This window comes from Medicago truncatula, chromosome 1 (assembly GCF_003473485.1).
Source record: "Medicago truncatula cultivar Jemalong A17 chromosome 1, MtrunA17r5.0-ANR, whole genome shotgun sequence".
Lineage (NCBI taxonomy): Eukaryota > Viridiplantae > Streptophyta > Magnoliopsida > Fabales > Fabaceae > Medicago > Medicago truncatula.
In genome coordinates, this window is record NC_053042.1 from 228,506 (window position 1) to 251,092 (window position 22,587).

General features: G+C 33.9%; 2 protein-coding genes across 6 annotated transcripts; one reads left to right on the plus strand and one right to left on the minus strand.

Moving 5' to 3' along the window:
- The first annotated feature begins 5,492 nt into the window (after positions 1–5,492).
- Positions 5,493–13,241, plus strand: LOC11432252 (casein kinase 1-like protein HD16). Of its 5 annotated transcripts, none has more exons than XR_005645248.1 (18): positions 5,493–6,141; positions 6,262–6,372; positions 7,300–7,373; positions 7,455–7,524; positions 7,620–7,675; positions 7,780–7,851; positions 8,272–8,366; positions 8,474–8,540; positions 8,635–8,764; positions 8,844–9,062; positions 9,151–9,293; positions 9,374–9,548; positions 9,712–9,802; positions 9,932–10,089; positions 10,182–10,370; positions 10,449–10,643; positions 11,917–11,988; positions 13,053–13,241. XR_005645248.1 is itself a non-coding variant. In XM_003588380.4 (16 exons), exons 1-16 carry the CDS (start codon positions 5,797–5,799, stop codon positions 10,506–10,508), a joined length of 2,055 nt encoding a protein of 684 aa, XP_003588428.2. In that variant the 5' UTR covers positions 5,493–5,796; the 3' UTR covers positions 10,509–11,042. The 5 variants fall into 5 exon arrangements, 2 of the variants coding, with proteins under 2 accessions (XP_003588428.2, XP_039687565.1); XR_005645249.1 differs by lacking the exon at positions 13,053–13,241 and adding an exon at positions 11,498–11,744 and having other exon boundaries at positions 11,917–12,182; XR_005645247.1 differs by lacking the exon at positions 13,053–13,241 and having other exon boundaries at positions 11,917–12,182.
- Positions 13,242–14,005: 764 nt separating this feature from the next.
- LOC11420844 (protein cereblon) lies at positions 14,006–21,487 on the minus strand. Its single transcript, XM_003588381.3, has 10 exons — positions 21,114–21,487; positions 20,169–20,251; positions 19,985–20,062; positions 19,208–19,320; positions 19,034–19,099; positions 18,203–18,304; positions 17,528–18,077; positions 15,634–15,839; positions 15,256–15,419; positions 14,006–14,446 (listed from the first exon to the last, which is right to left on the minus strand). Exons 1-10 carry the CDS (start codon positions 21,284–21,286, stop codon positions 14,311–14,313), a joined length of 1,671 nt encoding a protein of 556 aa, XP_003588429.1. The 5' UTR covers positions 21,287–21,487; the 3' UTR covers positions 14,006–14,310.
- Positions 21,488–22,587: the final 1,100 nt, after the last annotated feature.

Consider the following 22,587-nt stretch of genomic DNA (forward strand, 5'->3'; position numbering starts at 1 on the left):
CCATCAAAAAATTCAGCAAGGACAAGTTAACAAGGTCACTCGCGAGCTATATCTAAAACCACGATTTTTTATAAAATATAACTACCATTTATATTGTTTGTTCTCAGCTTTTTATTGTTGTTCTTCTTACTTGTATTTAGCGTTTGATTAGTAATAAAATGCGTTTGATATTTTGTTGTAAAAGAAGAAAATAAATAGAAATCGACTTTTTTCGTTAAAAAAAAGAAAAAGAAATCGACATTTAATATTTGGGTGTAAACTAGGTATCTTCCGCGCGCAACTGTGGAGGCTAGTCCTTTAAATATTGTGGAAATTAAATGGACGGCAAGCTCTCCCCAACTGTATATTTGTTTTTTTTTATATATAAAAAAACAAAATGATATTGTTGCAAAGTGTCTCAAAAATGATTTTGGAGAAAGTGAAGAAACGTGACATGATTTGGCAATCGTGTCACGATTTTTGAAGGCAGTGAGCATGGTTTGCAGGGTGTCCAATCATGACACAATTTTGGAAAAACGTGATACCATTTTCGGCTTGCTGGGCAAGTTTTTAGGATAAGATTGGTCGTACCTTGGGTCGTACGCACCAAACGTGTCGCGATTTGGGAAATCGTGACACGATTTTGTCCGGATCTGAACACAATATAAGTATTCTTTGACCCATTTGTTGGGTAAGCTTGGTGAATCTCATGGAAACCAAAGGAGATAACTTTTAGGGTTTTAGATATTAAAGGTTGAGGGTCTTTCGGTGAGGTTCAAAGCTTCATGATGTGAATCTTGGAGAACCAAAAGAGGGGGCTCTTGGGGAAAAGGTTGGTGCCTTTTGGGAAGATTCATGGGGTTGGGAAACACATGTGTGAAGAGTCTTTTGTGAGCAACTTGGATGAGTCTTGTGAAACCAAAAGAGAAGATCCTTAGTGAAATCAAAGGCTAAGGGTTGGTTCTCTTTTGGGGGTTAGATTCTAGAGTTGGGAAACAATTGTAAACACCTTGGGAGGGTGAAAATCATGAGTGTCTTGTTCATTGGTGAGATTGAGAAAATGGGTAGAAATTAGGGTTGTTCTTTATTAGCTTGTTGAAGCTAATTTCTTGTAACTCATTTGTATCTCTTTGTAATAACTCATTGATAGTGGATTGGAGAGATCAATCTCTTCTCCAGAGTATGTCAAGTTGGACCGAACTGGGTGAACATTTCTTGGTGTTCGTTATCTTCTCTTTTGCTTTATTTATCTTGTTTATTCCTTGGTTGGATTGTGGTTTTGGGTGCCATTTAATTTGGGAAAGGAGAGTTCTTTCCCACCATGAGAAAGTTAATCATGTCCATTAAATTAAATGAGGAACATATTCTTATCATACTCTCTCCACACTAGATTATTTTTTATATTATCTTTCATCATCTCTCTTTCATGTCCCACACCACCACCACTAAATCACAAATTTAGCAACCCTTCTGACCACCACACACCACCATGGCTGCCGGAAAACTCAATTTCTCTATGTTTTATATGGGTGTTGTTTTAGAAAATAACAAGTTGAATTGTCCTTGTCCCAATATCATTCAGTTTTGCGAATTTCTTAAAATGAGGAACACAAATCCATCACCCAATCTGCCATGGATCTTCAAAATCCATCACACCAAGAACATGAAAAATAAAAACAAAACCTTGTTGGTGCTTTAAAACACATCAGTATTAAACTTAGACCGCAATTCTGGAAGCATGTCCGATATGATTAGGCATGGAAGTAAGGGTGAAAAAACGGTGGACTAAGAAAGGAAAACATAATGAAATTTCATATTCCAATTTTGTCATCTACATGCTTGTTTTGATTATTCATTTGTGTATCAGATTTTTCTGGAATTTGATTTTAAGGATTTCACTCAATTTAGTATATCTTTCTATGATTGTTGTGTTTATGTTGTTTGAAAGCATAATGGAATTTTGAAGAAGATGAAGAGAATAATGGGTTTGTTGTTAAATGTGAATGTGATGCGGTGGTAGTGGTGTAGGTGTGTGGGAACATGAGAGAGGATGAAAGATAGTATAAAAAATAATCTAGTGTAGAGATAGTATGATAAAATCAATGTTCCTCTTGAATCTAATGGTTGAGATTTACTTTCCCATGATGGGAAAGAAGTTTGCTTTCCCAAATTAAATGGCACCGTGGTTTTGATATGCACTTGGTTTATAGACTAGGTCTATATTATTGTTGTTGCTTGTGGTTTACTTTGGTTGTTGGTTGCCATTGATACTTGCTCCGTGAATCTAAATTTCATTGATGTGAGGTTTCGATTTGAGTCCGAATTCACAACATATATATTAAAACAATGCAATAACAACACAAAATAAGTGGTATTGAGATTCAAAAGATGCAAAAGTCAATGGTTACAAGAAAAAGCCCCAAATCAATATTGTCACCAAACCAAAAATAAAATAAAGTGATAATCAACGGTCCCTGTGAGCGTAGCTCAGTTGGCAGGGACATGCATAATTATATGCAGGGGCTGAGGTTCGTACCCCAGACACCCCACTTATTCACCTTGAAAAAGGTGAATTCTAACCACTAAGCTACTTGACAAAAAAAAAAATCAACTAGGAGATAAAACAACTTTTAAACAGTTGAGTGGTTGAATGTTCCGATAATAGTATTCATAAAAAGAAAACTCTTAATTTTAGACTAAATTCATGATCATATTAAATATTTAAAACATATTAATAGGTGAGCCTAATAGACGTTCATGATTACCGAAAAATGCTTCTAGATTGATCACATACAAGCCAACCAAATAGAATTACGACATTCTTTTACTTTCTTTCCATGATATATCAAACCTATAAATTGTCCGTGATAATAACTATTGTTTGACAACACACAATTGGTTCATAACCAAGATACTACAACAAAACAATAAAAAAAACAAAACGATAAAAAAACTAAACGATAAAAAAAAGTTTGAAAATTTCACTCAAATTACATCTTTCCACATACAAAGGAGATGCTAAATTTTGTACTCCTCTACAAACTAAATTAGTTTTAGTTGAACGGTGATCAATTAGTAGTCTCCACGCAATCAACAAAATCTTTGTTGGAACCAAATTGTTCCAAGTAGCTCTATTCACCGAGAAATCCACTACAACTTTACTTTAAAATTAGATAGCAACACACAAACTTCTTTTATAAAACACATATCGGCAAAATAAGGGTTCCAAACCCATATATATTCCACATTACCTTGCAAAGTAAGGTTAGATAGTAAAGTCCTACACTCCTTCATTAGCTCTACCTCCAGGCAAACAAGTTTATTCTCCAACTTCAACATCCTCCCCTCTAACACACAACTAGACATCATATCATTTTATCCAATGTTAAGTTAAACAACCTACTAAGTCAGTCCTTTAAAATAGCCTCATCCGATCATGGCTCGTGCCTAAACAACGTGTTACTACCATTCTCCACCTTCTTAGTTATATAGTATTTTAATAAAATTTTACGCTTAATTGTACATTCGGTCTCTCTATTTTATCACACTATCAAAAACATCTCTTCTGTTTTAAATTCTAATTTTTAGATCATCAACTATCATACTTGTTGCAATTTTGATTCAAATCTAGATTTTTAACCTTCAAAATTTGTGATTTTTGGCCAAACATGGTATAGTGCTAAAAGCAAATAAGTAAATATAAAGGATATAATTGAATTTTTAATCATTCTTTATCTAATTGAATAATTGATTTTTTTTTCAAATATCTATACTTTTTTTTTTGTTGGAAAAAGATGGCTAAAAGCCCCATCTATACTTTTTTTTTTGTTACCATGATATTGATATGAAATTTCCACCGCTATTTAGTAGTGACTAATATCTTTCTTCAAAAAAAAAAAAAAAGTAGTGACTAATCTCCGCCGAAAAATATGTGGGGCAAACAAGCGGGTTCTCCCCTCCTATATAAATCTCTATAGATATATGTTAAAAAAAGAAAGAAAATACAAGCCGAAATAATTGTGTAAAACTAATGAATGATAATTAATTTCTTTATACAAATGGTAAGATTTGATTATATATTTGAGTCAAAAGAATATAATCAGATATTCGTTGAAAATTATTTTATTTTTTTAAAACATATATGTTGTGAATTCGTACTCAAATTCACACCAATACAAATTATGATGTGTGGAGCAAAGGAAAATAGTAACCAATATCAAAGTGAACACAAGCAACAACAATAATAACAACACCTACATCTAATCTAGTAATCAAAGTGAGAAGCTCAAAACCACAAGCAAAAGATAAAGAGAGAAGAGAGAAAAAAACACACCAAAGATTGTTGATCCAGTTCGGTCCAACTTGACCTAATCTGGGGGAGAGATAAATCTCTCCAATCCACTATCAATGAGTTCTTACAAAGGGATACAAATGAGTTACAAGAAATTAACTTAAACAAGCTCACAAAGAACAACCCTAATTTCTACCAATTTTCTCAATCTCACAAATGAACAAGACACTCAATGATTTTCACTCACCCAAGGTGTTTACAATGTTTCCCAACCCAAGAGAACTCTAATCAAAGACCCTCAACCCTAAAGTTACCTCCTTTGATTTTCCAAGTTTTCCTCTCTTGAAGTTCTCACTCAAAAATCTGCAAAGAAACACTTAAATAGTACACAGTGACAGACAAATCTCGCCGCGTCTGTCCGAATCGTGCCATAATTTTAACGTACGACCCAAGGTACAACGTCCTTATCCACAAATCGCGCCACGCCAGTACTAAATTGCGCCGCGATTTGCCTTTAGCAAAAACATTCATTCTGCCAAGAGAAATCGCGCCACGATTTTCAGCTTTCACAACATCACAATTTGAAGACAATTTCAATAATATATATATAGAGATTTATAATTTTTTGTGTACTTTTCTTTAAATTCAATTTTTTCTTTAAACTACTTTATTCAATCTAATATTTTTTTTGGTAATGTAATATTATTTTAAAACAATAATTTTGTTATACATTCTCAAATTTCCTACAAATTTGACGAACACTATTTGATTGTAATTTATCTTATTAAATAATTCAATTAAATAATTAATATATTTTATTGAAAAAATACACACATTTTGATTTTTTTTTTTAAAACTTATACCAATTCAATAGGACCGACTAATCCAAAGCATCAATTCCACCGTCCATTAATGAAGACCCAATTATCCTTTAAATCAATTAAAGTGTAAAGTGAAAATAAAAATAAAAATAAAAATCAAGAAGTGTTATTTTATAAAAACTTATAATCTACTATGACTTACCAATGATATCTATAAAATGAATTGCTTATTTTACATGTGTCCATCTAGAAAGTCAAATCAAATTATGTTGCATATATTCCATTTTGGTTTTTCCAAAAAAATAATTATATTGCATATATTGATTTGTAATTTTTTTTTACATGTGTATTCAATCAAATCTTTCATTTTTAGTACTTGATTTCTGATTAATGGACGGTGCGATGTTTGTTGTTAGTTTTTGAGTCAGATACTAAGTTTTCGATAAAATCTCTTGAGATGAAACTCATATCTTATATTTAATTTCATTTTCATGAGATTAATTGAATAAATCTCTTATAAAATGCAAAACTAATAATTTGATTTTTTCATTGGTAGATGTTGTTTTGATCTTCACCTTCTCTATCTGCGTCGGTTCTATTCTCTCTACACTCTCATAGATAGATAGATAGATCACCGTCGTCGTTCGAATCTTCCAGAACAAAACTCCATGAAACACTCTTCATGGAGCAACCTTAAAGATTAACATGCCTCCTCAACTCCGAACCAGAAAAACTAAAACCAAACAAGACCCGAATCCGAATCAAAACCCGAACCCGATCGCTAAACCCGAACCCGCTACACGAGGTAGAAGAGGTAGACCTGCTAGAAATCGTAACAACACCATCGCCGCCGCAGCCGCACGTGATCAAGTACAAGAACAACAACAACAACAAAACGAACAACCTCACGTGCCGGAACAACCTCAAATTAGGGTTTCTAATAAGCTAGAGATTATGGATGATGACTGTGATAGCGGTGGTGGGAGAACCGCCGCTGATAAGGGTCCGGTGGCTGAAGATGAAGGGAGTACACCGCCTATTCCTGAAAAAGTAATTTTTTTTTCTTTCTTTTGTTTAAATTATCAATTTTTTAATCTGCATGGTGTTTTTTATTATTTTTTTGTGAAATTTTGATAAAAAAAATTTGATTTTTAAATTTTTGTGTAACAGGTTCAGGTGGGTGGTTCACCGATGTACAGAGTAGATAGGAAGCTAGGGAAAGGAGGATTTGGACAAGTTTATGTTGGTCGTCGTATTGGTGCCGGAGCCGGTGCTGTTGAGGTATGATAGTATTAGTGTGTTTCTTTGTGTGTGATTGTAACTTCTGATTGAAACCAGTGATAATAAAGTATCATCTATGTGGGGATTGATATAAAATTTGAAATTGTGATAAAAATGAATCATTGATGCTTATGATTGTAAATTGATGTCGGTGTTATTGATTGAAGTTGGCGGGTTGTGTAAAAATCTGCCATATAAGTACGATGTTGTGGCCTATGGTGAATGTGATACGGATTGAACCTAATATCTACCATAATAATGAATTATTTGATACTTATGATTAAAAATTGATGTCAGTGCTAATGACAGTAGATGGCGGGTGATGGAAATGATCCGCCATATAAGTATGATGTTATGGTCTATGCTGACTGTGATACGGATTGAACCTAACTCCGCTAGGAGGATTGTTCAATTTTATACAAGCCTTCGCACCAGGTTCATCACTTGCGATGAGTTGGGTTCATGATGCCCTCCTTGCGCATGGAAATCGGTTACAGACTGACACAAAATCTACCATGCTGCTGTGACGCTACGACCACATTGATTGATGTTTTTATTTTGTTGAGAAAATACAACCAATGCATTTCATTCATAATCAAAATCTGGATACATGTAGGAATATCATAAAAACTGGAGAACTAGCATTATATGTGGCCGCTTTTGCTTAAAGCTTGAGCCACTGTATTAGTTTGTCTCCTAGCAAACTCCACATGGGAGTTGGTAATAATAGCTACTAGTTTGGAATCAACCTCAAAAAGCAAGCATTGATTGATGTTAATCTGCATTGTGTTTTTATCATAAATGAAGCGTAAATAAAAGAGAGATCACCGGTGCATTCTTTTTTAATGGGGTATACATAGACTAGACCTTAGTGTGTGTAAGTTGCAGTGGTTTTTTGACATTGTTTGTGCAATGAATAATTTGCAGGTGGCTTTGAAATTTGAGCATAAAACCAGCAAAGGGTGTAATTATGGACCTCCTTACGAGTGGCAGGTTTACAAGTGAGTGTGGTCTATCTTTTCCTTTCAGCTCATTTATTACAATTGTATGTTGCTAAAATCATGTTTTTTGTTTGTATGTAGTGTATTAGGAGGTAGCCATGGTGTCCCACGAGTTCATTACAAGGGACGGCAAGGTGATTGGTATGTCATGGTAAGTGCTGTTTAAAGATTTATTTATTTATTTTATTATAGAGGGCTAGGGTTTTTTTATCTATCAACTTTTTGTAACCTGGAATTGTATTGCAGGTCATGGATATTCTTGGCCCTAGTTTATGGGATGTTTGGAATAACAAGACACACACGTAAGTTCATCTTTCGTGCTGGAATTATAGTGCTATGTAATGTGTCTTGATTTTTATTGTTGGAGTGAATAATGCTTGTTTTAATCGTATTTTCTCGGCTTTAGGATGTCTGCTGAAATGGTGTCGTGCATAGCAATCGAGGCTGTTTCCATATTAGAGAAGATGCATTCTAGAGGGTGAGGGTGATTCTCTTTTTCCTGATACTGTTTTTGATTTATTTCTGGCTTTTTCTTTACTGCACGGATTGGATATAGCCAGCATGCTAAACCAGTCACGCTAGGCTGCTTTGGCAATTTCAGTGGCCACACCGGTCTCACCCTGTGGCTTTCTCCGTTTAACAGACTTTCTTGCATGTTTTGGGTGGTGGGGGGGATGCACTCTTTATTCCCATAGTGTGTGTACCTAGATTAAGCTTATTGTGTCCTTAATTAAGTCCACTCAGCTCAACTTAAATTATTTGGGGTCTAATGTGGCTTTAGGATCTGTGTGTCCAAAGCCAAAAGAAAAAAAAAATGCATATCACTGGTCTGACAATATTGAATTCATGATTCTCATTGTTGCAAAGAATGTCATTGTGTTGCTTACATTTGTTTCAGATACGTGCATGGTGATGTAAAACCTGAGAACTTTTTGCTCGGCCCTCCGGGAACTCATGAAGAGAAAAAGCTTTTTCTGGTTGATCTTGGTTTAGGTTAGTATTCTACTTGCCAAAAAAAGTTGGTACTTACACTTCATTGAATTTTTTCTTCTAATTTCTCTTTAGTTTATTTATGCAATCCGCTCTCTTTTGCCATGCAGCAACTCGTTGGCGTGATAATTCGTCTGGTCTTCATGTTGATTACGATCAGCGTCCAGATGTATTTAGGTAACTTATTTGCATTTCTAATATAAGGTGAATTTTCTGATCAAAATCCAAGCTTTGGTTGATTTAGATGTTGATTGTCATATTCTTACCACAGGGGAACAGTTCGTTATGCTAGTGTACATGCTCATCTTGGTAGGACAGGTAGCAGAAGAGATGATTTGGAATCTCTTGCATACACGCTAATCTTCCTTCTTCGTGGACGGCTACCCTGGCAAGGATACCAGGTCATATTTGTTCACAATAGTTACTTTAGTGATAATAGTAAATAAAAATGTTCCGTTCTGATAAAATTGTTGGCTGCAGGGTGAAAATAAAGGATTTCTTGTTTGCAAGAAGAAAATGGCCACCTCGCCAGAAAATATGTGTATCCTCTGTCCCGCACCTTTTCGGCAGTTCATTGAGTTCGTGGTGAATTTGAAGTTTGACGAAGAACCAAATTATGCCAAATATATATCACTTTTTGATGGAATTGTTGGTCCAAATCCAGACATTAGACCCATAAACACTGACGGTGCTCAGAAGGTACTAAATTCTTCAATATTTAGAGATTACTGTTTACAGATGAGGGCTGAGTCTTGTTGCTAATATTTTTCTGGTTTGTGCTGTTAAGCTTATTTATCAGGTTGGACAGAAGAGAGGACGGTTGACCATGGAAGGAGATGATGATGAGCAGCCAAAGAAGAAAGTCAGAATGGGAATGCCAGCAACACAATGGATTAGTGTGTACAATGCACGCCGACCTATGAAGCAAAGGTTTTCTTCTGAAGTTAAATGAGTCTTTATGGCCAATGTTAAAATGATGAGAGACTAAGTTTTTTATTCTTTTTGTCCAGGTACCATTACAATGTTGCTGATGTGCGGTTGTCCCAACACATCGAAAAGGGATATGAAGATGGGTTATTTATCAGTAGTGTAGGTTGTTGTTCTAACCTTTGGGCACTGATTATGGATGCCGGCACTGGTTTCACTGCACAAGTTTATGAACTCTCATCCTTCTTCCTTCACAAGGTTGTTATTTTTTGCTTTTGTTCAAGATTTAGTAATATGTGGTATTATGTCATTTATGTTCGTAATATCATGTTTATACTTCATATCTGATATAATGTATTCTTCACTGTATTGGAACTTGGTGCATGTTGAAGAACTAATATAACTACTTTTGTTTTTATAGGAATGGATTATGGAACAGTGGGAAAAAAATTATTATATTAGTGCCATAGCAGGATCTAATAGCGGGAGCTCGTTGGTTGTAATGTCGAAAGGTAATTCGTTAAAGCTCTATTCTTCAGGCATTTTGTATTAGGATATTTTGCATATTTTGGCTTGTAGTGTAGAGTTTAGTTCCTGTGTGACCATGTCTCTCACTTCTACTGGTGATTTGTTGGTTTCAGGGACCCAATACTTGCAGCAATCCTATAAGGTCAGTGAATCATTTCCATTCAAGTGGATTAATAAAAAATGGAAAGAAGGATTTTTCGTCACTGCTATGGCCACCGCTGGAAGTAGATGGGCAATTGTTATGTCCCGTGGTGCTGGATTTTCAGATCAGGTTCTACTTTTTTCTTTTTTAAAAATGTTAAATTTAATTTTTAGTTGTGCTTATACCATATGTGATGTTTTCTCTTCTAAAATTAATTCCAGGTTGTGGAGCTTGATTTCCTGTATCCTAGTGAAGGTATTCATCGAAGGTGGGACAATGGTTACCGCATCACTTCAACTGCTGCTACATATGACCAGGCTGCTCTTGTTCTTAGTATTCCAAGAAGAAAACCGACTGATGAAACTCAAGAAACACTTCGCACATCTGACTTTCCTAGTACTCATGTCAAGGTAAATACCGCAGTTGATTTTGCTGTATCCATTGTCTTCTTTAATCATGAAATCTTATGTTTGATGTGATTTTTGCAGGAAAAATGGGCAAAGAATCTCTACATTGCATCTATTTGTTATGGAAGAACTGTTTCATGAGCCGTGAAGCTTTCTGAGATTCAGCTGACATAATTTTGACTTTTCATGTCACACTGCCTTCTCTTAAATCTGGCTAGTTTTGGAACTGGAGATCCTCTCTGACAAGTTTGCTGAACAAATCCCTTCTGCATTGATGTATGCATAACTTATTATGTGGCCGTAATCACTAATCATATGATGCAATATCTGTGCACTGTATGTCAAATGTATCGAAATGCTCATGAGCTATTTTAGGTCATATTTTGTCAACCTGGGTGAGTCTTGATAGGAAGTTTGTAGGGGTTTGAATAATAATTAAAATGTGAAGGTATTTACATAGGTTAGGTTTGTTTATTGATGGTATTTTGTAAATGTGCTACTATAAGTTTCCAGTGTGGCCACTGGACATTTTCAGCCGTGCATCTTAAACTTGGACCTCTTTTCTCCTTTCCTTTTGAAGTCTTTAAGTTACTTCTGGCCTCTTGGATTTCTGAATTTGACCTTATTTTAAAGATGGAAAACAATGGTATAGTCTGAGAGCAGCTTTTAACTTAACATTTTTTAGTCAATTTTTTTCTTTCTCTCTGATAATTTTATTTGTATGTTTAGATATATAAACTTTGTTTTGACAGATAATGGCTGTTCTTTTATCTGTACTTCTGTCCTACCTAGTGAAGATTATTTGTTTGTTTAGATACATAAACTTTGTTTTGACCTGGAATGGCTGTTCTTTTATCTGTAAGTCTGTCCTACCTAGTGAGGAAATAAACTGCATTACTTACATGCAATCTAATTTCAGATTTTTCTTGTTGGTCTCTCTTATTAATTGTGAATCATGTTCATCTGGTTGAAACGAAAATACCGTAGTTTCAATTTTTTCCAGTATTATGTTCGAACTATTATATTTCTGATGTGCTTTTGACATTTTGTTTTGCACCTATACTGGGAATTTATAATTCTCTTTTACGGTCAGCATTAAGTATAGCATATGAATTTTTATATGTTTCTAGGGAAAAAAGGCCTTCCACTTGGCAATCGTAAATGCTGGCTATCTATTTGCTGCTTATTTCTCTTGTTAGTACATCACTCGGTTGTTCAATAAACTCATTGTATATTTCCAATGCAATCAAGCATGGGGCAAGCAACTTGTGATTCTGACGAGCAGCTGGCTGTCTTGGAAGCTCAACTGTTGCGATATTGTTAACACATTTGTTGTGCCTAATAACATGAGTTTATTGAACATCTGAAGCAGATTAGGTATGTTTGTATGGTTTCATCCAGATATGCCTTTTGTCAGTGAAATGTCTTAATGTTCATTTTGTTTGATGGCACAAAGCTTCATTTTCCTGTTACTTTATATACATCTCTATCTCAGTAAAAAAATAACTTTCGTTGGAAACTTAAGTTTAGTGGCTGTGGTCATTTGCAGATTTGTACATATTGGTTCATGCCATGATTATGATTCTGGAGCAGCCCTATTTTAGTGGGGAAGCTCTTCAAGGTAATGGAGCTTTTTGAACTAGCTAGTGTATGCGACTTTTTCCCTTTTCAGACACTACCTTTCGTGGGAAAATATGAAGTTGTAAATGAGACTTCAAGCCAACTTCAAATTGTGATATTTTAGAATGTCAATTGATTACCATATTTTGATTATCAAATCAAATATCAACCAGTTTTGATTGAGATGACATCGTATATAATTTCTGTATTAGGAGGTGAAATATTTCCCTCTTCGTCGTTTGCTAAGGTTCATGTTGAGTGCTTTAGTACCGCTGTTTTGCTCAATGATTGTGTTTTTGTTTATTTCTTCTTCGAAAAGAACTTTGACAGCAAGGCAGCCTTATGACCTTAACATATTTAAGTAGCAGAAATGGTCTTTCCTAATCGAGAAGTTGCGTGTCTTACCCTAAAACTATACCACATGTTGGGGTCAATTTCGAAAAAGCTTCATAAATTAGAAGCAAATCTATTTTTGTAAATGATTTTGCAACTAATCAAAGTCTACATTTGACGTAATTGCATTGTTTGCCCCTATACTTTAATTGAGCGATTTTGTATCCGCCTTTTCTGGCGATTTTGACAGCCCAATTTGCTTCCTGTTTGTTTTGTAGTCCCTTGTTCATTTTCTCCCAATTTGACTTGAGTTGACAATTTTTTATTTTTTTAAAAAACGTGGCTTAATTGTCACGCCAATGTGGATTTTAATTGAAATTAGAATAATGCTATGCGTAGTATTTCAACTATCATGAATAGTGTATTTTAGTTACATAAAACCACCACCTCATGATTTTGTGAATTCCGGAATTAAATTATTCCAACCATTTTGTCATATTGACTCATATTTCGTTGCATATAGCGGCACTGGTAAAATTAAGATAAAAATAGAGGGGAGTGTGTCCATGTTATAATCCTTAATTGTGGATCCTATACCTCAGTTGCTAAAGTCAACTTCCTCGAGTATGACTCAGTTCATATTTTCCTTTATCATTATGTGTTTGTGCCTTATTCTTCATCTTCATATGCGAGTTCATCATGTGTATCATCCTCTACTTCATGCTATGGCAGAATGACGTTGTTATGATATGTGTTGGTGCTGCTTGGTCAAGATAATTTAGGGAGAAGGTTCTTTGGTTGTCCAAGGCCAAGGGGGAGAGTATATACTTCCTTTACATGGAATGATGACGAGGCTAATGAAAGGGACAAGAACGTCTTCAATGCTTGTTAAAGAAGAATGATGCACTGCAGCTTAGTGTAATTTAATGATCAATGTTTTTGTGTAAATAACATAACATTCAAATCAGCTCATAGTAGCATAACGCAAGTTTCTTTTGTAATCATATGAAGTTTACACTAACACTTGACAGTGACTAATCTCTGTTGAAAAATTTTTAATTTAAAATTTCATAAAGAAAAATAAAATATGTTCGGATTTTATACATTCAAACGTACTTTCAACAAATTGATGAGCTCGCAAGAGCAAAGAAGAATTTCACAAATTTTATTTTGTGGCTAGTTCAGTGCATTTACCTGATATGTGACTTTGGTGGCGGAAAAGTCATTGTGACTTTAATACATTTTTTATGTATTTTATGAAAGAGAAAAGATAAATAAGATGAGAGAGTCACAATGACTTTCCCGCCTTAAAGTGTAGATTAGGATCAGCATGTACGGTTTAATCCTAATGAAATTAGGAATCTCATCTCATAACAGCAAAAATCAGACACACGAGCATTTTAATAAAAGTTTATTGCTACGTCCCTTTACCACGCCAGAAAATTTACAGACGCAATTGTTTTAGTTTGAAGAGACTTGATTTTTAAAAAAATTGAATGACAAGGACTCTTTCAAAGCTTTTTGTTTTCAAAGAGTTAAACAGCAAAACTCACTGTCACACATCTCAGCTTTACTTATGAGACTTGGAACGATACTTTATATTGTTTTCAATCACGGAACTTACTGAAAAACATGATAAAACTATATTTGGGTACAAAGTAATTTAACATTTTCTTTTTCTTTGATCAGGAGTAACAAAATAATCCATTGAATCATTTTCCATTACAACCAATAACCATGGATAAACCCAATCTAGTCCTTACATTTTTATGCTGGTTTCAATGGACTGAATATGCTAAAACCAATTCACTTAAAATTGCAAAGTTATAAAAAAATAGCATCTTAGATTTTGCCTTCGTCTGGAACTTTTTACTTTTTCCAGCTGTATAAAAGGCAAGTAATACACATACACCTGTATCATCAATATTCATGCTGCAATATGAATATGAATTTCCAAATTTTCACTAGTACTGCAACACTATTGAAAGTTTTAATGTGTTTCATCTGCAACTTGACAGTTACGTATACCCCAAAATGACTTAGGTTTCAGTTTTCTGTTTGTGGCTGTAAAAAGCCACCCCATATGGGTTTCACATGTCGCACAGTTAGCGATTGTCCACGCATACCTACGAGAAGTAAAAAATTGGATATTAGCTTTTAAATAAAATAAAAACAGCATGGAAGATCCTCGCAGGTAATAGTTGAGAGACTAAATCTATCAGGATCACAAGGATCAAATATGCAACCCCTGGATCATTCTTGCACCATATCATGATCTGACTATCATAAAAGCTTAAGCGATTATATTATATGAAATACATATGGAAACTTTTATGTTTACTTGTTTAGGAATACATTATAACCCGAACTTAATATGGTTCAAGATCTAAAAGTTCTTTTAACTGATGGTGAACTAAAGCCACCGTCTGGTTTGGCGGGGTGTGGAGGATTAGTTTGGGATGATGTGGCGGTGGATCACTGGTTTTTCTAAATATCGTTGGATTACTACAACTTATATGGCAGAGTTTTGGGGTTTGTATTAAGGACTATGCATAACAAGAGTTTGTGGGGTAGTGAATTTTGAGGTTCAACTTAATTCTGAGGTGGTAGTTCGAAGCATAAATGAAGGAAAAATGGGAAATGCAGCTGGATGGAGCATTATCAAGAAGATCAAAGTGGTATTGGATCAGATTCGGAAACATGTCATGGAATCTGTCTAAACTTTAGACAGACTCTAAACTATATTCTGAATTTTTTATTATAATTGGATTTGTTGAGAATGTATTAGAATCTTTATATTTATTGTATAAGGTTATCGTTTATGTGGATGATGCAGTTATAACTGGTAGTAATAACATGGCATACCCCAACACGTAACAAGAAATAGTAAACTATTCAAAGCATCCACCAGAAATGAAAATGGGCAGACACTTACCCCGGAAACCAACTGTATTTTGTAAGTGCTGGCCCAGTTAGAGCTAATCCATTTGCCTTGTACAAAGTCGTTATCTCATGCACATAACCAGTTGCATTTACATATGCACCAACCGGACCTTCACTAGACATCACCAGCATATCACTCCGCTTTGCAATTATAATCTACAATTTTAAAATAGTGCAAGCAAAAAAAAAATTAATATCTGCCCTTGATGAAAGTTGGAAAAGAATAATTATATTACAAAAGTATCCAATTATAATATAATATCATATCTTACAGGAAAAGAATAATTATATTACAAAAGTATCCTATTATGCTAGAATATCCTATATAAATATTAGAAAAACACTTGTGAGGATTGGTGACGATGATTACCTGGCAGATTTTACATCGAATTAGATCAATGCTTTCTAGTAGTTCAATTTCCCTACGCAATCTATATGAGATCCCATCAATATCCAAAAGCTCCTGCCTTGTAGATTCAGAAACAGGTATTTTACTGGCAATAGAAAATGATAAAACATCAGGCTTCTTAACAAGAGCATCCATGCTTGGTGCACCAACGATTTGCTTCCACATATCTACAGACCATGAACACTACCGTTAGAGTTTAGAGAAATTAGCATTTTTAGACAAATTCATAAAAAGAGACAAATTCAGACAAGTATATTTCTTTTGAAGTATTACCTTAGTTTTCACCTAAAAAATACTCCCCCGGACCCATAATCATTGTCACATTTGCAAAAACAAATTTACCCAAAAAGAGTGTCAATGTAATTTTAATTACTTTTTTTCTACTTGTACCCTCTAATATTTTGTCTACTTAATTTGTGTGAAACGACTTAATATGACAATCTTTGTGGGACGAGAGAGTATAAGAAATATATAAAAATATAAACTACATAGTATGAGTTAAATATTGACACTCCCCCCTTGAAGGACCATATGTCACATAAATGAAAATAATGCAACCATACATAATTGTATACTCAAATAGGTTGGCACCACAACCACAATTATCTACAACACGGCAAAAACTATTTATTAACAAGAAAATAAGAACAAAACATGGGGGGCATAGGACTAAACACATGGAAACTGTCTAAACCTGAAGAAAGGCATACCAAATCTATTTCTGAAAAAACCCTCAGAACCAAAATTTGGAATAAGATCCCACCAAATATACCAAAAATTAGATAAACCAAAATTAACCAGTTTATCTACACAAGTGTTCCCTTCCCTAAAAATTAGATAAATCGGAAAGCGCTCGGGTTGCCTTTCTTTAAACTCTGGATGCTATTGTGATGGATATAGAGAGAGAGAAGAAGCATGTGCTAAAAATTGTGTTCTTCGACATTGCAGAAAAATAATTATAAATTAATCTAATGTAGTAATGAACAATAGGTCCAATTAATTTTCCTAATTTGAGTATATATATATTGAACCTGAACCTTACTAATACTAATTATATGTAAATTGTTCCAAAGCACTAAAAAGGGCAATCTGGTGCTATGAAGCTCTTGGCTGATGCCAATGCGAAGTTTAGGGAAAGGTCAGACCCGTTATAGACCCACTGTAGCCAAGCCATATCAATTGCAATAGATTGATTCCATGAATTGAATTTGTGACCTTATCACATAGCAACAACCCCAACCATTGCACCAAGGCTCCCAATTATTGTACCAAAACACTAAGCTAGATTAAGTACACACCCAACAAATATATAGTTATGAATCAGTGATCTATTGTTGACAAATGCTTCTTATTCTAAAGGAAAGAAAAAGGTGTTTAGTATAATCTCTCTCCTACACTCGAAAGCTCTAATCAGAAACTATGGCAATGTGCGCAACATTTGAGGGCTGAGGCCTCTGGGGAGCTTTCAACCTTGATTTAAAAAAAAAAATTGCCAAAGGCTTCTGATCAATATATACTCCGAAAGCTCAAAGGACCCATTACATAAACTTCCAAATGGATATAGTATATACTCTACAAATAAGAGCTTCAATTCGTAAGTCAAGGAGAGGATTAAATTTATCCAAAGACAAATAACAAAATATGGACAAGCATAGATTTGTGAGTAATGTCAATTCGGTAAAACTGTATAGAAATTGTAACACACGCATGAACTCTTCATAAAAAAATCCACTTAGATTGATTTTTAAAAATCAAAATCATACAGATTAATCAGCATTCAGAAAATAAAAACAAGACTAAAATAGTGATATCAAAAGTGGCTGATAAAGAGTTAGAAGCAGCAAAGAAAAGCTACCTGCAGCCTTTTGTGCAAGCAAATAGGAGTCAAACATACGATATACCCAACCAGGTAAGAATGCTCTTGAAGTTCTACGTGAGGAGTAGAGGTCTCTATTTTTGGAACACCAATTAAGCCCTTCTCTGATGGAGGATTGTTTTCCAGAAGTGGAACAGCTCCCAATCCTAGAATCCAGATTTTCTGCATCTTTTTCATGGTCAGGTAGCAATGGTGTTAAGGTGTCTGGTGTATTTAGATTGGATCTAATTTCCTGATCTGACTCATATGTGAATTTATCATCACCACTACTTGCTGATTCATCATATTCAAAACTGGAACGAATGAGTGATTGATGGATTCTTCTCTCTGTAGATGAAAGTTCATTCTCAAAGCTCTCTTCTGTATCACTTTCCTCGTTTAAGGAACCCTGTCCATCAACAGAATACTTTGAAGGCAACACACTGGCACGGTTGCAAGGAAGATTACTTAGGGGTGTTAATTTTCCAAAAGCATCCCTTGGAGTTCGCGATGGTATGTCTTCCTCAATAATTTGGATCTCTCCATAAGGCTAAGAAACACCCCAACAAAAGAAAGAAAATGAGAGAAAGCAATCAGTATTTACCGACATAAAATGCATGTGAAGATTAGTTTTTTATAGATACACAAAAAATGTAAACATGAGAATATTCTAACCACTCCTTCCACATCGATCCAACACCGTCTTAAGCGAAAGCGTTGTTGCCCACGAGTAACCACATTCAACGAACCATCCTCTAGGCGCCCGTATTGTCGAATCTGTAGATATAAGTTTAGCAAGCAATACAAATTGATTGATGCAATCTTATGATTAAATATAGCAAGATTGTGAACCCCACCAATGCTGAATATAAAAATCAGTTTTTTATATTAACAAATAAGATGTAGGTATTATTCCAAAAGAAATAATAAGACGTGGGTAATGCAGCTCTGCACATCCCAGCTCCTCAGATAGGTTTTGCAGAATTATATGTGGCAAGTTACATAATTTTAGAGACATAAATTTATTCAGTACATGGAATTGTAATACAACCGAAGACTTTATATTTCAGGTTGGATGTAAAGGGAAACAATGTCACTTTATATTTCAGATTGGATGTAAAAGGAAAACATGTCATGTAGAAAAATAATTATTACAAGAGTAGTAAATATTTTATTTGCGTAAGATTCAACGTTCATGTATTTATGTATAGAACTACAAAAATGATATGGTTTTGTAACCATAGTCACGCGAATCTATGGAATGCTAATTCTATATAGCTCGTCAAATAAATATAACTATCATTGACTAACTTCTTATATTCTATCCTAACAAACAAAGACTTTTTGGCATGTCTCCTCAGGACTCACTCCTGGCTGCAGGCAGACTGGTAATTCATTATCCCATTATCTAAAAGATAGAAACTGAATTCATATTTTCCAGGTAATATGCAAATGCAAATAATTCTGTTTCGATTTGTTAATAGTACACTGATAGAGAGGAAATACCTCTGCAGTCGTCCCAATGCTTGCAGTTTTCATCCTACGATTTGCAGTATCACTGAAAACTCGGATCTGGAAAAAGCATGTACAGAATTTTTACATTCATGTTTTATGAGAAAAACGACAAGAGACTCCACAGCATGACTGAATGACGAGCTTTTATCATATGGATTTACCTACCACACCAATGGTGTAAGGAACATCGACTCGACTCAAAGATTTCTCAACAGCAGCCACAAAATTGGATTCAATAACTCTCAAGGGAAGGGTAGCCCCAGGAAAGAGCACAACTCCTGAATATTGCAAGGATTAGTCCATGTTTCTTCCAATAAGTGAACACTTGCATGCAAAACAATATTTATGTTCTACGAGGATAAGAATATAAGTTCTACGAAGTGACAATTTTTTATGTTAGAAGTAATATATTTGACACTTTTTATGAATGTATTCAGCGATAATTTATGAGAATACAGTCCAAAAATTAAATAGGCAAAAGCACCCAAGATTGTGGCGCAGAATGAAAAAGGCTTATGACCACAAAAAATCCCATCAGAACATAAAAACAAATCAGGGGAGATATACTACCCAAAAAAAACAATAGGCCTGCGGAAAAGCAAATAAAAAATTCAATGATATTATAAGCAAGGAAAAAATGGACCGCCATGAAAACTCTTTTAAAATTTATAAATTTTCTTTAGAAAAATAATTCTTCATCAGGCAATGAATATGGTTAAAATGTGTAAGCATGACCCTAAAAGCCAAATCCCTATATGTTTCCCTTCCTGTAATAAAAGTGTATCCCAATGCTTTTGACTAATTTTTAACTGTGTCTGTAAAAGCAGGACAGCAACAATGCTGTCAATTTCATTTTAAAAGATATACAAAAACCAAAGCACCATACTCAAATCCATGAAACCAAAGCACCGTACTCAAATCCATGAAGGATGACACATATACCTTGAAGACAAAAAATCGGAAGGGTCAATACAGTCCCACCATCCAAAAACGTTGACCTGTGGTGTGTGTCTTCAACATCTAGATACACAAACAATATCAAATTAAAATCAAACAATCCAATTAGAAACCACCATAAATTGTACAAATGACCATATACGACGAAGTACAACAAAAAAATACCTACCGCCCAGATATGTATGTAAGGATGCTATACAAGTATTGTAAGTGAATTCACCCGGGACGACGCCTGCGGTGCCATAGCCAGGACTGTTGTATTCCAAACAGCATCAACAAAAGATTGTCAGTACCAAAACAACAAAAATTGAAAACTCAAACTGGTCTAATGGGACTATTTTGTCTGTTACATTTAAATTTTTAAGTTCCAAAAACCAGATAATCTGACTTCTATTGCACCAAATTCTTGTAATCGAATTGATCTTAGATAAACTTGAGTTTAACATAAAATGATTTATGTTTGGATGAGTTGAACAATAAATTTGAGTGTAAAAACCATTGGATGCAAAAGCTACAATTCTTAGGTTCAAGTTAGAATCAATAAATCAAAATCAATTCAGACCGAGAGCCCCGCCTTTTTGTATGTTTGGTTCTGCGGTGACAAAAATTGATTTTGATTAAATTGATTCTATAAAATTAATTTTGACTGATTAAGAATTGAATGTAAAGTGATTTATGTTTGGATACATGCATGTAAAAGTGAGTTGAACAACAGAAGGTACAATTTCTAGCTTCAAGTTTTTTTTTTTGAAGGGAGCTTCTAGTTATAATCAATTCTTTGCATTTATAATCTATTTTGGCTTCTCAAAAGTGGGAGCAAACATACACAGAATCAATTTTAAGTCTTCAGAACCGAATCATTTGTAAGGTTGGTTTTGAGTGAATTGATCTTGTAAAATTGATTCTGGGTAAAATTTATTTGAAGGTAATGAGGTTTGGATGCATTCATGTAAAAGTGAGTTGAACAACAAATTTGAGTTTAAAAATCAATTCTAGAATCAAAAGCCACAATTTTTCTAGCTTCAAGTCGGAATCAATTTTGGAATTTGCACTGTAGCATTCATTTTATTTAAGATAATGCAAAATGTGAGTGAATTGAAAGAGGGAAAATTACATAGGATTAGCGTGATTGTTGTTGTTGTTGTCATCGTCGGAAGAATCGTGGAAAACGTCGACTTCTTCTACCTGCAATTCTTCGAGATCGAGCTGGAGAATTTGCTCGATTTGGTATCGTTCGTATCGTTCTCTCTCCATCATTCTTCTTCTGTTGTTGTCTTCTTCTTCCATTTTTGATTCAAGTTTAGGGTTTTGGTTTTGTGTATAGTAAAGAATTCGAATACTGATACACTGTGTTTGTTTATGTATTCATTTTCTTTTCTTTTCTAGTTCTGTGCTTTCATGTTATAGAAGCGCCAATCTCAATCCAAATTCGGTGATTGAATTATAGAAAACCTCAATTAGTGGCGTCTAATTTTGTTGGACAAAACAATACATAAGACAAAACTGTATTGAGAGAGTTGTTAAGAAATACACTACCTATGTTTTATTTGAAATTCACTAAAAAAAAAAAAATTTAATTCGGAAAAAGAAAATGGTACTGCATGTTGTAATTCTTTTATACTATATTATCAATAATTGATGTATTTAGACTATATTATAAATGATATATTTGAATTACTATATTATAAGTCAGATATATTAGTTAATTATTCGTGAACTTAATGTGAAGTTTTCTATAATTCAATCACTGCGCACATTCCAACCAAAATATTATAACACTCTCTCCATTTCAAAATGCATGTCTCAATCAACCACTGCGCACATGTCAACCAAAATATTTTTCTTTTGTTTAGAGCCAATTTGCTTGTGATTCAAATAAAAGTAGTTTTGACATTGAATAATTTTAAGAATATTTTTTAAAGATTTTATAAAAAAAATCACAATCTATTTTACGTTTGTTTATGTGATAAAAATCATTTTTTTTTTATAAAATAATTTAGTTTGTTTCCATACAACTATAAATTTTTTGTTAGAAAATTAGTTTAATCTTTTGACCTTTATTTTTTCTAAAAAAATTTATTTTTTGAGAAACTGTTTGTAAATTCTATTTTTTTTAGAATTGTAACAAATATATACAATACTTTTAAAAGTGATTTTTTTTTTTAAAAGTAAATTAATTTAAAAAAAAAACTATAACAAACGGACTCTTATTATTCTTAAACAAATTTGATTTTAAAAAATGATTAGACACAAACATAACTAAAAAGAATTCAAAAGATACTAAAACAAAAGTTAATAACAATAGGGTTGCAGATAGCGAACACAAGTCGGGCCTGCGAATAACAAAATTAGAAGGGTTAATATCGATTTTGGTCTCTGTAATATCAGTGAATTTCGGTTTTAGACCTGTAAAAAAAAATTTAAATTATGTCCTTGTAATTTCATATTCGTCAAAAGAATCTGCATATATGACACGTGAAATGAATGACCAAAAGTGGAGGAATCTTAAATTACACGGACCGAAAGTGAGAGAAATCTGAAATTACAATGACGTAATTTATACAAATTTTGTCGACGTGGTTAAATAA

Excerpts from the sequence above, each read along its gene's own strand:
- LOC11420844 (XM_003588381.3), bottom strand. The coding sequence starts at position 21,286 with ATGGAAGAAGAAGACAACAACAGAAGAAGAATGATGGAGAGAGAACGA. Across the intron at positions 19,321-19,984 it reads TCCGATTTTTTGTCTTCAAG|GAGTTGTGCTCTTTCCTGGG; the intron begins GTATATGTGTCA and ends TGCAATATTCAG. Across the intron at positions 15,840-17,527 it reads GCTTGCACAAAAGGCTGCAG|ATATGTGGAAGCAAATCGTT; the intron begins GTAGCTTTTCTT and ends CATGGTCTGTAG.
- LOC11432252 (XM_003588380.4), top strand. The coding sequence starts at position 5,797 with ATGCCTCCTCAACTCCGAACCAGAAAAACTAAAACCAAACAAGACCCG. Across the intron at positions 8,367-8,473 it reads TCTGGTTGATCTTGGTTTAG|CAACTCGTTGGCGTGATAAT; the intron begins GTTAGTATTCTA and ends TTTGCCATGCAG. Across the intron at positions 10,371-10,448 it reads TTCCTAGTACTCATGTCAAG|GAAAAATGGGCAAAGAATCT; the intron begins GTAAATACCGCA and ends TGATTTTTGCAG.